This window comes from Athene noctua, chromosome 8, assembly GCF_965140245.1.
Source record: "Athene noctua chromosome 8, bAthNoc1.hap1.1, whole genome shotgun sequence".
NCBI classification, from domain to species: domain Eukaryota; kingdom Metazoa; phylum Chordata; class Aves; order Strigiformes; family Strigidae; genus Athene; species Athene noctua.
The window spans coordinates 14,829,953-14,845,043 of record NC_134044.1 but is presented as its reverse complement, the minus strand read 5'-3'; the positions used below and the strand labels follow the sequence as shown (position 1 = coordinate 14,845,043).

Here is a 15,091-nt window from a genome sequence, read left to right as displayed (position 1 = left end):
AAAACACATCTTCCCTGGCAAATCAAAATTCAATAGTAGAGCAAGTCCTTCTAAATCAATAAGTGCTATAAAAATCTCTGTGGACACTTATTTTTGTGCACAAAAGGATAAAATTCAATGTTCATTGAGATGGAAGAACAAATAAATTAGTTAAATATATGTTTGTCTGTGCTGCTTCTGCCACTTTTTAAAAAATAATGATTCTGGACCTGATCCTTAGCTGAATGACACATCTGATTAGCTCCAATAGGTGGATTTTTTGGTAAATCAGGTAGTAATATATAACCATATAACTATTTTTCAGAGCTCAAACTGTCATTAATTGAGTTCCGGGTATTATCAGCTGGGAAAATGGCTCAAAAATATTCACCTACATTTTAACATGAATTGGGATCCAAATGGGTACAGTTGTAGCAGAAAAACTATAATGAATGTAAGGCTGCTTGAGCAGCTTTCTAGACTTCATTGCCCTCAGGTAGAATAAAATTTGATACTGATGTGGTTTAAAACCAGCCTTTACTGTATTTAGGTAACCAGCCACAGTTCATTTGAAATCTGGCCTGTAAGTGTAATTGTCAATTTAAAGAATTACCCACAATCATACAATCACATTATACGGAATTTTCAGTGCACCCGGAGAAGCAATTCTCAGGAAAACAATCTTCCAACTTTCTGTATTTTTAAATGTACTCAAAGAGCAACTTAATTAGTGTTTTTCAAAATCTGGTTAGAATTTTTTATTTTCTCCTTATAGGTTTAATGCTTATGAACTTGGTAAGTTAAAACAGAATATCAAAAATTGATAGGCTTTCTGTGAGCTAATTGTTGGGTGACATATTAATAAGCTGCTTTAAAAAGATGAGAACATAGTTTCAGGTTTTATGGAATAGCTAAATTATTGTCAGCCAATGAGGTTCCACATATATACATATAAACATCTGTATATGAACATGTAAAATACATTCACATTATATAGATAACATTTATAAAGTAGACTCAGCTTTAGCTGGTGATGGAAAAATGCTCCAACAGGTTCCTGGGGCGGTACCTCTTCCCCCATCCTATGACACGGGTGCAGATGCACTGCAGAGAACCTCCCCTGTTCCTGTGCTCTGCTGGTTCTGCACCCTTCAGAGCAGAGGGTCCCCAGGGGTGAGTGAGCAATGGGAGAAGAGCCATGGACTTCATCCTTAGCCAATGGCCTTCACAACTGAATGCTTGAATTTGCAGAAGTACTAGTAGCACTTTTCTTCCGTACAGGGAAGTTATTTGGGAGACTGCAAGCCTCTTGTCACCCCCCTGGGATGGTTTGGCTTCAAACTGTGCCTTCCAAATAGCAACTTGCAACTGTCATGGCCTACTGCTTATATTGTAATTTATGAACTCAGCGGTGAGTAAAATTGTTGTGTATTCTCTATTCTTGCAGTTTCCAAGTGCAGGTTCCTCTGTAATAGCCTGCCATTTGAATGAAAGTAATGGGGAGGGGCGGGGAGAGGAGGGCTATGCCTATTTATTCCTTGGTTTCTCTGCTACAGCTGCCAAGAAGAGAGCAAACTCTAGTGGTGTCTGTTGTGATGTGGACATCTGCCCACTGAATCTGGATAAGCCCACCAACATGTTCCATGTAAGTCACGAGACAACCATCACGTAGTAATGACTTTCAGTCACCAAGGGCCTGTCCAGATTTCAGCCTCTGACTCAGAGGTGAAAGGCTTTCTACAACTCCGTGTTCCCCTGAGCTCACCAGTACCTCACCAGTTCACACTTTGATGAATACAGTCAGAAAAGAATAAAAACACTCTGCAGACATTTTATGTACCAGACTCTGGAATCAGTTTTTCCTCTGTTTTTTCTGCAGCTTCAGTGACATCAGCACAAATATAAATTGTATAGCCAATATAAAAATTATCTACACCAGCTCTTGGTAGAAACCATTGATTTTTAATTTTTAATTTTTATATTTAATGTGTGCCTTCTCACTGCTGGCTTCTGGAAAAAGCCTCCTTGCAATTTGTAAGGATAATTAGATGATACAGAGCTGACTGCTGCATGGAATGGAGGATCAGTTTCTTAATACTTGCCTGTAGTGGAATTAGAACTAGAGCAGGAAAGTTCTACAAATTGCATGGGATTTTGAAGCAAACAGGAAACTGAATGGCAAGAGTTATTTTTGCGTAAACCAACATAAATATGGATCAACTGGTCTTTGAAAGCAGTAGAAATGCTGATGAAACAGCAGAATCTGACCCACTAGTTTAAGCAGTCCTTTTACAGGTGTTACTAAAAACACACAGATATGCCAGAGTAAGATCTTCAAACCACACAGTGGATGTGAAATAAGTCACTAGTACTTCAGGCAATGCTAATTTTGTTAATATTTAGAAATATGTTTTAGGTTCAAATTAAAAGGATAGTGTGGGGTTTTTTTCCTTATCTTTTCATGAATTAGATTCTGAACAGGAAATCAGATGTTAGGAAACAGAACTTCTTCCCTCCCAGCTTGAATAGCCAGGAGTTCTGAGAAAGCAATATTCAACCACTGATACTTTCAAAGTATCTCTTTAATGTGTATATTCAGGTCCTGCAAAGGCAAACAAGCTCTTGACCTCACATTTTCATTGATGAGAAAAAGGTTATATGTTACTGAGGCTATATTTTGCCATATCACAGATTATTACAGCATGTAAGGTAAAGATATTTATCAGGAAAAAACAATTTAAAAAAATCCTACATTCTAAATTATGAAAACACCCACCCTACTGCTTATTGTTTTAAAACCCTCAGTTAGGGCTCTGTGTAGGGAACAGGAAGGCTGAACAAAAATGTTTTTAAATCCACATAGTGCTATTTTCTGTAAAATGGCAGCGAGATTTTAAAATTATTAAGCTTTTTGCATTCTCATGTGAGTAATCTGCCTTAGTATATAAATGAAGGGAAAATAAAAACCAAATAATAGCTGATCTTTGCCATGGTGTCCAGATTAGAACCACGTTCTGTGCAGAAGTGATGGGCATGCAAGCCCTGCGTATCAGGAGATCTGTCTGGCACTCATCAGGCAGTGTTACTTGATCACAGCTGGATAAAAATGCACACCCAGGGCAAATCTGTAAACACCAGCTTAATCTGCATGGGAAAAGTTACTGTCATCTCCTCCGACAGAAAAAGCCTTCAGGACACATTCCAGCAGTAACAGTCACTTCAGTTTGTTACAAATGTTGTCAGATTTAGACACAAAACCATTATAGATGTCAAAAAGCTACAATTGAAAAAATAAATGTATTGCTTTTTAGGTATTTTATTTTAGAAAAATGAGGAAAGTGAGTAGTTTTATCACTATGACCAAAGGAGTGTGTATGCTGAGGGAGGAGGGATCCCTATCATACAGTACTAGCTAACAAGCTACAGTTTAGACTGTAATTCACGTTCTCTGAGATAGATACTTTTTTATATCAGGACATCTTAAAGAGATTTTTCTTTAAGGGAGGGATTGTAATTTGGATAATATTTTGTAGGAGTCTTCTTTGTGCATAAATTAAAAACAACTCTGTCTTTAGGACATACCAAAACCTACTTTGCGCTTCTTATGCTTCTATCAATGGTCGTATTTGCGATTGCAAGACCAAAGCCCATTACTCCTGTAATCAGCCCTCGAAAATACCCTGAATCACTTCATCATCAGAATAGCTATAAACAAATGAGGACGAGAAAAAAAAAAAAAAGAAAAAAAAAAGGTTTTAATCAACTCCAGGCAGTTTAACTAAAATAATGCAGTTACAGATTCATAGTTTTCTCATCTTTTTCAAGCAGATATTCCTGTTTCCCTCAGAGATTATGCATATGTGCAAAAAAAAAAAGCAAGGCTTGGGACTTGATTCAGCTATCCAGGAATGGCAATGAGAAACTTTCGTTTAAATTTAATGTGAGCCGGACCAGACCCAGAGTTCCCAATGTGAAAATCCTAATGTTACAAATTCCCTCTCTGACCTCATAGCTTCCCTTCTACCCTCCCATGCCCACACTCATGCTTAACAGCACCACAGAATGACTGGTTTCTGCAATGTGTTAAATAGGAGGAAAGGGAACATTCAGAAGAAAACTAGGTATTTGGGGCTTTCTTCAACCCAAGATTAATGTCAAGAGATTTTTCTTAGCATTAGTGTCAGTGCTAGCCAGGAAAAATTATCCCATTAGAGGGCCCCCATGAATAATTCATGAGGCCCAATTTAGTGTTAGTACTGAGGGTGAGAGATAAACAGGTGATAGAGTTTGTAGGGAAACCACTGCGCTTGGCATGGTATTTTGGTGTTATTAATATGACTCTTTTTAAATCTGTATATGTATTAGAGGAAGGAGACATAACATGTTTTTTAAAACTCAGGTTACTGTTCAACTTTGAGTTGAGGATCTATGTGACCTGTATTTCCAAATCATTAGTGATGAGCTATTCCCCCTAAGTGCATTAAAGTAGAAAGCTCCATAGACAAGCTGGTAATTTAAGGGCTGTGTTTGGCAACAGGATTCCTCACTTCTTTGCTGTTCTCTTCTAAATCCATTGTGAGGATGGAAGAATAGTTACTGAATGTAGCAATTAAGGGTTTTTTCCTCCCCAAATTAAAAGTTACATTTTTGCAATAATTGCAGTAGTTGAATAATTTATGTCCATTTAAAGGGAATAGCACTTAGCACTGGTGTTTACTGAAAACCTTTTTGTGTTTAGTGTAAAAAGGTGAAAACAAAAGTGGTGCAGAAGAGGTACAGAGAGGCCTGTGAACATGAGATTATTATTGTGCCTGTGCAAATCATCAGTCTTCAACAAGTCAATTGACTTCTTTAAATTATGGCATGAGTAGGTATATTCCAGCCAAAGAGAGGTTACTAGAGATGGTGCCAGGAGTGGTTGAACCATCTCAGTTGGTCACACAGAAAGCTCCTAGTAAGACTGTAGTAAGGAGCCTTTAATTTAAGCAGTATGTCCTGCTGATTATCATGGATTTAGAAAACCAAAAAGAAGACAAGAGATGCGCAGTAGCTAAAAATGACTGTGTGTTTTGCCTTTTGCATACTGCCCCTTGTAAAGCCAGGCATGTCCATGTCACGCCATTGCTCTGCAAGCCTCTTTCTTTCTGACCAAGCTAATCATGGGGAAGTGGCTACCAGCCACTCCGCAGTTTTGTTTCACTTTCTGTATTTTGCTTTTCTTGCTTTTGGTTAGAAACACCAATAGAAAGAGGAATTCAAAGTTCCTGGCAACTCTGAATGGACAGGAGAGACCTTACGATGCACATGCTTGCAATGTGATTGTTTCCATTTTATCATACCAATTTTTGCATTCAGCCATAGGATATGATTCTGATTTGCACCGGTGTAATTCCATTGCTACTTCCAAGTTGCAAGGAAGACAACTGAGATCAGTATCTGTCCTCCTGGGTTTATTCTGATAAATACTTACTGAAGATTGAATGCTACCGAAACGCCAGTAGGATTTTGCTCTAAATAAAAATTATGTCATTGGACTTGTGGCCTCTATTGCCAAGATCTGTGAGCTGTCAATCCCAGATGCTCATTCCCATGCAGTAGCTACAGTTTGCATGGTTGAGCTGGTTTCATCCAAAACTAGGATGTCTCCACCAGTGAGTGATTGGCCTAGAGGCATGAAGTGACAGGACAGTACTTCAAAATTAATTTACTTAAGTGATGTTGCTGGTCTTTCTAGAGTGGTCACCTCTGTGGGACATTGATTTTGTAAGCTAAATGCACATTTCTCAGTGTATAATAATCACTATCCCCTTAAGCCCCATAGGGCGACATAAATCTACTTTAAAAAAATTCTGTAGTGACATGTCCATGCATATGATAGTTCATGTTCCTATAGTAAAAACACCAGCAACTCTCCAAATTTCTATTCTTGAAAACAACACCAGTATGTCATGTCTCTAGTAAAAAAATTGTATTTTTGTAATTGTGCTTCATGAATTATTACAAAAGCTGGGCAAATAAAAATATTCTTTGCTTTCAGGCTTATCCTCAAAGTAGATAAAAAATTAAACCGAAATGCAATCTTGTGATCCAGATGTTGAGGTGAATCATGATACAGCACACAGAGAATAGGTTTAAAGCATCAGACTGAAAATGTATTAACCTAATTTTAGAATTCTATGCGCCAGTCAAGCAGTCCTGGTGTCCCATCTGTAGAAGATATGGCCTCATGCTCATGACAAGAGACAGTTTTCTTTCTACCTCTGCTCTTCAAGTCACCCAGGGGATTCAGCTCACTGCTCAGCAGGAGTAAGGACAGGGATAAAGGATTCTTCTCTCTTCATTAGGCTTAAAATGTTCCTCCTGCTGCAGGGATCATGGTTAAATATCACTGGACCCCCAATTTTGAGTTTACCTGTGGATCTGCTCCATGGATTTGTCGAGAAGCTGAAATGGTGATGATGACACACAGATATCCCCTTGCCACGTGCTCCCGCAAGTCCCCACAGTGCTATACTTTTACCCTAAGGAAAGGGGGAAGAACAAACACAGTCAGTGAGGTTGGTTGCTTCTTTCCTTTGTGCAGGTGAGTACAAGGTCTCACAATAAGGGAGTAGTCAAGATCTAGTTTCCACTGCAAAGGATGGTCTCCCTCCCTCCCAGGCATTACAGGCTGCTAGGAATATATTTGCTTGCTTTGCTGGTGAAGCACTATTCCTGAGGTGTGGGAAGGATGGCATTCTGATATACTGGCATTTGGGCATACTTTTCTATAAGATGACTGTGTTGTACAGAATATGTGTATGTAACTATTTTTTTTTTTTTTTTGATAGTTGATAGGTATGTATACTGTATCTGTTTATTCTGGTATCAGAAATAGGCACTTCTGCAAGTTTGGGAGTATCTGTTTTTTCTGTTGCATTTTTTTGAGGTGCTAGGTAAACATTATTCTGTAAAAATGCTTCTACCTTGGATTATGCTTGGCACCAATTTACATTGTAATATTACTGACACTGCCATTTAATTTGCCTAGTTGCCTATGGTCTAAGTGTAGGTAATTTACAAACCTTTAACAATGTTCAGCTTTCCTAAATGGTAGGGAGAACTGCAATTACACTTAAAATGCACTGGTGCACTATGTGTCAGCAAAAAAAGACCTACAAAAGACATAATTACAATGTAATTGCCCACAAGTTCATGAAGTAAACATACATTATTAGAAGGCACTCATCTATTCAATTTAAGTGACATTACAGATAACATATTGCATAAATAAGAAGCCATTTTGTGACTAGTTAGTATAATAATAGGAGGTGAAATTAAAATGTGGTATATGCATTCCTAAGAGCCCTTCAAGCTTAGCATCTGCTCTATAGTGGCTTGCATTATGCTCCATTTCCAGTTTTAAACGTTTGAATATTCCCCAAATATATACACCCTTTCCTCACGTGATGACACCATATCCTCCTGAATCATTTTGTTGGTTTTCCTGCTTGCTGAGAAAGCAGTGTGTATCCCATGTTCCCAGTCCCTTGATGAAGCAGCTCAACTCTTTCTGCAGCGCCCTGGAGAGGCATCAGGCTCTATCGCAGCCAGAATTGTCAGTTTGGGGCCTGCATTGTTACCAAAACCAAAGTTGTCCCCTTAGATTATGCTTGTGTTGTTCAGGACATAATTAGTATCAAAACCCACTTCATTTAAACAAAAAAACCCTGAGTTATTACACTATTGTTACGTTCTATGCTCTCACAGTGAAAAACACAGTTTTGTTTGAAAGTCAGGCAAATATCTTAAGGCTGCTGGAGCCAACTACTTAATGTTTTACTTTTCTTGTGTGACCTTATAAGCAGTCTGACACAGTGTAGGACCGGAGTAGATTGTTTATTTTTAATTTGCTCATAACAGCCTTCCTTGCCAACTTTTACAAACAATGTGATATCATAATTTTTTACTTGGGATTCCACTCTGTGGAACACAGCTCAGATTTTTTTTTTCTTTTACCTCTTTCACTAGATAAGTATAATAATGGATTACAAACTTGTTAAGTATTTCCTTTTGGAAAACATTGTCTGATACTTGATATTGTACCAGGGCTCAATCTAAATTGGTTTAATTCCTTGTACCTGCTGTGTAGTTAGATGAGATCAACTAGACAGACCTTTCCCATTGGTTAAAGGTCAAAAATAGCCTAAAGACATGTTGTTTACAGCACATCATATGGCGAAATACACTTTTCATAGAAAGCATGGCCATATTTTTGTTAGCATGGATAAAAAAACAGCTCTGTGGATATAATTATAGATTATTATTTTTAATCACAAACCTATTTTTAAGAAAATGTAAAAAAATAAAATTCACCAGAGAATATTTTCGTTATTATTTTACTATAATCATTAATAGATTATATAAAATGTTGGTTTATTTCCCAGTATTTGAGTAGATTTGAGAAATCCCAGACACTTCAGAGGAAGAGTCATATTCTGATGACATTAATATAACTGTAAATAACTTCACTAATGTCTGGTCCTACGCAAAATTATAATGGAGTCCCTGATGGCTGAAATAATGACTGACATTGTTGGTTTTTTCATTTTAATTATTGTTGCATGACAAGATGGAAACTAATCAGTTTATTTAAACTTTTCAAATCATTTCATCCTTCAAAAGAGAATGAAATTATTAACAAATTTTTTAATGCTTTGTAAGATAATTTTGTAAATGTTTTGTAATCTTTGTTTTGCAGAACTGAATGGCAAATGGATTAAGGTCATCTTTGCAAAGAGTATAAGTTTTTAAAAAACTCTAAAAAAACCCACAAGGAAGATTAAGAGATGTAAAGGCTGGGTTGTTGGGGGGTTTTTTTGGATGATGGTTTGAATTTTACACTAGCCTAAAATAGCTGAGATTCATTGGTCACCAAAATATTGATATCATCATATTTTCAGATATTTATATTAATTTTTACTTTTTTAAGGAAAAGTTCTCAAAATTCTTGCTAATTAATATAAACATCAAGAATGCACATCAAGCACTTTAGTATTAGATTTTGTATTTAGCGTATATAGTTTCCTAGGCAAGACTTATTTCTAGGATATTTTCTACAAAAGATGGAACCTAAAAGTTTTTCATCTTTCTTCTACACTGGAGCTCAAAATCTCAGTATTTTACTTGAAAATGGTTATATGGATCTACCAGAACTATCGAAAGTTTCCTTGCAGCATTTAAGCTGGAAAATGGCTTCTTTTATTAAGCTAAATCTTTCATGTTGACAATTTCAAAACAAGTTAGTAATATTTTTTATTTCAGAAGTCATGTTCATTGGTAGGTGACTATCTCATTAAGCTGGCCTTTTATTCTGATGAGAAAACCAGAAAAGCATTAAGGCTTGGATGTAATCATTATTCCTTTAAAATTGGGGGTTGCATAAACCTAGATTTTAAAATAGTGTTCTTATATTAAGTAGAATTTATAGAAATGATGGAGGCTATTCATGTGCTGTGGTTTGAGGGACCAGGATTTAGACGCCTGTGTTCCTTCCATAGTTGGGGAAGACACAGGCATCTCCAGGGAAGGATTTGTCAAAGTTAAATAATTACAGGATTTCTTTACAGGGAAAAGGGCTGCTAGAATGGACCATGTCAAACAGTATACTACTAGAAGAGTGAGAGTTATGTCTATGAAATATGAAAAGATTTGGAGTTATGTCTATAAGATATGGAAAGGCCTTGCAGTGAAGTGTTAGTTACATGGTAGATAGCATTCCAGTGATGAGTTTGACAGACAATAAACGTAAAGTCCAAATGTAACATCTGAAGTAAAAAAGGACATGAATTTTCCAAAAATAGAGACATTGTTGGGTGGTGTTGACATTCTTCCAACAGTCACATCTGTTTACACAAGTCATGTCTGAGTGGAGGGAATAACATTTTCAGTTTTATATGGCTTGACATTTTTGGAAGACTAGACAGGGGAAGATCTGGTAATTCTGTTATTTACAACATTAGATAATTAAAGCACTGAAGAGGAGGAAAAAAACTAACAAAATTATGATGAAGAGTGACTTTCAGACATTTGTTATGGCACATTTGCCTCTCATGTGAAATTCCCTGAGTTTTCATAAAAGATATGTGCTACAGCCTTGAAAAGCCTGATTTTATTACAGAGGAGAGCTATCAACTCCAGTGATCTCCAACCAGCTACATGACAAAACACCCTTACATGATGACTTTTGAGGTGCTTTGACAAATTATGATTAGCTAATTTTTTTATGCATTTGTTGGTACTGGAAGCTTCCAACATCCTGAGATATGAAACCAAAATCAGTGGTAATGTCAGATAGCATATGATTTTTGAATATTCTTGATGATATCTTAAATTCACTTTTGTGCTTAATTGTTCTTGGTTTACCTTTTTTAATTATTGTTTTACAAAAAAAATGGTGCATACTTTAAAACAGAGCTTAAATGGAATGAGTGGATCTTAAACATTCAGCAGGTGGAGAGTATGTGTCTAACGTGGACAGCAGAGTCCATGTTTGTATTTTATATGACAAGAAGCAGTAAGTTGGTAATTAAGTAAATATTGTAATAAGTATGGCCCTGACATCCACTTGAAGCTTATAACTCCCCAGGGAACAGATGCTTAATTTGTGGCCATGATAATAACAACCTAATGAACCTCCCATCTTACTGGATGGCTTAATAAACTTCAAAGAAAACAAAACAAGAATCTATGAGTAAAAGTACATCCTTAGCTTTTCATTAAACAAAATGAACATGAGTCAAGGCCCAGCATGGCTTCCAAAGTTAAAGCTACCAACTACAAAGCAAATGTATGCAGAGAAATGTACAACAAAAGACATAGCTTTTAAACCTCCAGTTGAGTTTCCATAAATGTTGCTTACAAAAGCTACCATTCTCTATGTTAACAAAAAGTTGTGGATATGTTCTTCACTAAATCCTCTTTTCCCATATAATCCACCTTGTGCACTTTACCTCAAGTGTGTTTTATCTGATCTAATCCTGGACTCATTCATTCTCAGATAGAAGCAACAGGATTATTTCACACTTAAACTAGGCCCAATCTTTCTGTGGTTCCATAAGAGGACACCTGGGTAATGAGAAATTATCTATGGAACAAAAGATTAAGCAGGTGCTAGGAAAAAAATAATTCTTTCCAATACAGCAATTTTTAAGGAAAAGATAAAATATTTTTATTCAGAAAAGTGTTCATAGGAGGCACTACATTTTGAAAGGAATGAGCTTACACTATATTTAATACTAATATTACTTGGCAAAAGTTTTATTAGAAAAAAAACATATTCTGTTTCAGTCACCCTAAAGCGACATTGATTTCCCTGGAGTTAATCTGGATTTTAATGGGTGTAAAGTGTGCAGCATACAGGATATATCAGAGCATTAGTTTTAACGAGGTCAGAGACCACTCATACCCAGTCATATCTGTCTTGTTCTACCAGCCCTTACTTTAGCACACTTTCAGTTAGTGGGAGGAGGAGGGAGGCTTTGCAGCTCAGTAAATTAGCTTCAGATTTTTTTCTCCTTTGCAGTAGAGGACAAGCCAACTCAGAAATAAAATCAAAGCCCTCTGCTCCCCTCCAAAGTTGTGGTACATGGATTAGTATGAACCAAATTCAGTCTCCTTTGTTTGACTCAGCAGAAACATTAAATGTGTGGATCTGTTTCATCTATATCTATAGCTTTATTTACATATCTATGTCTGTGTCTCCTTTGGCTTTTAGAGACCACAGAATCACCTCAAATATTGTCTTCTATTTATTTCCAGTGTATATCAGACTCTTGATGTGGAGGTGTAAAGGCTGAGCAACAATTTACTGTTTTAAAACAGTGGGCCTGTTCCTCAGGACACATAAACCAGTATACTATGTCATTATTTCCCAATCATTCTCTCCTTCCCTGTTGTCATCAACCTCCTTATGGACCAGTGTACAATAGCAGAGAATTTGCCCCTTAACTCCATGGGCACAGTGGGACCATGAAATGATGACTTGACTTTCTGAGTGGTGGTCCTTTGAGTTTTCTTATCTCCAACGAAATACAACAGAAGTACAGTATATAAATAGTTTCACAGGATTTGAATGAATACATTACTAGATTATTACACTAGAGATTGAAAACAGATACAGATTAGAAAGGAAAAAAAAAAAAAAGTGTGGATGTGATCTAAATCCTCAGGCCTCAGGGTACAGACTAATCTTCTGCTTAACTGGCTAACAGGGAAGAAATATCCAGTAGGTTATCATACACTCCACAGTAGAGGTTTTGTTCTTTTTTTTCTTTGTAATATCCAGCACCACGTGATGACTGTCACAGAACAAAAGACTGAATGGCCAACAGTTGCAGGATTTTTATGGTCTGTGTCTTGCTCAGGTGTAAAGATGAATCTGGAGTTTATACTGGGCTTGCCGTTTTGACAGTGAGGGTCCTGGTGCTGTAAGTTTTCAGTTTCCCTGGATGTATGGAGGGAAGTGAGAGTGCTCAGCACCTTGCAAGGGTACTGATCTATGGCTTGATAGTAGAAAGCAAGACTACCAGATTCAGAAGTCTGTTTTCCTAAAGCACTCAAAAGAATAGTCTAGTGCTAGAATTTTAAGTCATTACTTAACTCACGATGCCTGCTTTGTAGAAGCAATGGTGCCTTAGCAATGCAAAGCTTCGATGTGGAATTTTATTATCAAAGCTAAAATGTTGTACTGAGAACCGAAGTGAAAAGCTATAAATGCCTTCTCCTTTGAACTGTATACAGATGCAGTTATATTCATTATCAAGGCTTGTAAGCCATTTGTCAAACTGAATTGTAGGTGAGTCAATATGAATAACCATTTTTTAAAGTTTATTTCCATATAGGCTGAAAATAAATAAATAAATAAATGCATTTATTATTACACAGATAGAAAAAAATGTGACTTTAAAGTTTGTTTGTCCCAAATAAGAAGATCCTTTAAATACTTTAAAAACATTAAATGAAATAAATTAATGATTTTTTGGTGAAAATAATTAATAAAAAGTTTCAGATTGAAAATTATTTTGTTCCTGATCATGTAGAGGCATTTTGTAAAGTAGAATAATTCCCAAATTCATTAACTGAGAATGGTTGCTAAATTTTTGTTTTCTTCTGTGTGGGACAGCTCATTTATGCACTATTTTATCTAACAATTCAATGCACTATATTGTCCCCCAGATATGCTTCTGTTAAGATCCTATAGATGAAAGACAAATAGAAACACATAGAAAGGCAAAATCAGAATAATGTTAACACTGATGAATGAGAGTATGAAAATAATACTCATTTTTCCTAATAAGCATTTGGCAGTCTGGAAATAGTTTCTTCTACTTTCAATAAGGCAAGCTCTGCTTGCCATCTTGATCTCCCCAGGTCCTTCCAGCTGGTGGCACAATCCCAGAACACTAACTAAAAGGGTGGAGAATGGGAAAATAGAGTAAATATCTAGATCTCAATAATGTACAATTAATAGTCTTTCTAGAAATGACTGAACATGGAGCAGCAATTCTCTGTGACCTGCAGGAATTCCTCTAATCAAGGGACAAGTAGATTGATTTAATGAATTATCCTTCTCAAAACTGGGAGCAGTAATACAGTACCTGCAGTTTAGTGTTATTTAACCCAGGATGTGTTATCCAGGACACGTACAGAAAAAAGATCATAACAATTTTTTGGACTTGTCATCCAAGAGCAGTTAACAGAAATGCAAACAAAGTTAGGCCCGTTGACTAGGTATGATGAAATTTTAAATTAATTTCTGGTGTACAATTTCATGTTCATTTCAAAATTTATAACGTTAGTAAAAAAATAATAGTATCAATAGCCTTCAAAGATCTCCAAGCTTCTAAAAATATATTTTAAAGACTGTATTTGATTTTACCTATCTCACAATATTACATATTTGTCAATATAAAGGATGTTTATTAACCTTACATATGCAGGTATTTCCATTTCTTTATGATAAAATGTTACTTCAAACAGAGCTATGCTCTTGAATAATCCTTAATTTATATATACAAGACATGTGACTGTCAGACTTAAGGCACAAAAATAAACACTGAAATGATATGAAATTCAAGCAAATCAGTTAACTTTCTTGGCTTCTTTCATAAAGTTCCAAAAATATAGTAATTGAAAAGGGGCAATCAGAAAGTGTTTCATGGAAGAAATATCACCCTTAAGTACTCAAGACTGAACAGAAAAAAAATTCTATTAAGGGTTGTAATTTGTGTATTGGTTGTTTCTCTCTTGTAACTGAATAATGCAATAAACCAATGGCTATTTCTCTTGGAACTATGCAACTCTTTTAAAGCTGATAATCCTTTACAGTCTGGTTGGGAAAAAAAAAAAAAAAAAAAAAAGTCCTTTGAAACAATGTTTCGGAAAAATCATGACAAAAGATACTACACTAATATTGTCAGACTTAATTTTTGATTAGTTAAAAATTGTCTGCTCGTTCTTTTGTATAATGTCCCTCCATCTATGCAAGGACGCCTAGTTATAGTTTGGATGTGAAGTTTAAGAAATAAATATTACTTGCAAAGTGATACAGGAATAAATGAGACAGAGATGGGCATATCTATATATAAGTAAAAATATCTATACATATATATAATTATATGCTATAACTCATCTATCTCTATGCTTTTCTGACCAATAGATAGTGGCAATTATCTGTGTATAGGTACATGTATGAGAAAGGGAGAACAGATGTCCATGATTATGGAAGTTATGGTAATTAACAGTACATAAATGAAACAAGTTTGGTTTTGTTGATGTGTCACTTACACACTGCTCCTCTTGAGCATTGGGTTACATCCTGTACACGATCGCCTTATTGTCTACTGTCATAAAAATTCCAGTTTTGTTTCTGAGCAGTCACAGAATGGGACTTGCCAGCTGTCACGGAAAATGTATTCAGTTTCATTTCCACTTAATTTATCTAATCTTAATTCTATTATTATTTTATTACAATTATTTAAGTGCTTGGGGCAACAATCTAAAGTAAAAACAAATAAACAGTAGGAGTTCCAGATAATTTGTAAGTGATCTGAAAGGTCTAATGGAAACAACA

General features: G+C 35.9%; 1 protein-coding gene across 1 annotated transcript in view; it reads left to right on the top strand.

The window, feature by feature from the left end:
- LOC141963383 (uncharacterized) overlaps positions 1-15,091 on the top strand; it is a 56,601-nt gene that overhangs the window by 14,644 nt on the left and 26,866 nt on the right. The window contains exons 2-3 of the mRNA XM_074912673.1: positions 1,536-1,624; positions 6,349-6,562. Of these exons, the coding sequence (XP_074768774.1) occupies positions 6,354-6,562 (209 nt within the window). The 5' untranslated portion in view covers positions 1,536-1,624; positions 6,349-6,353. The remainder of the gene's footprint in view (positions 1-1,535; positions 1,625-6,348; positions 6,563-15,091) is intronic.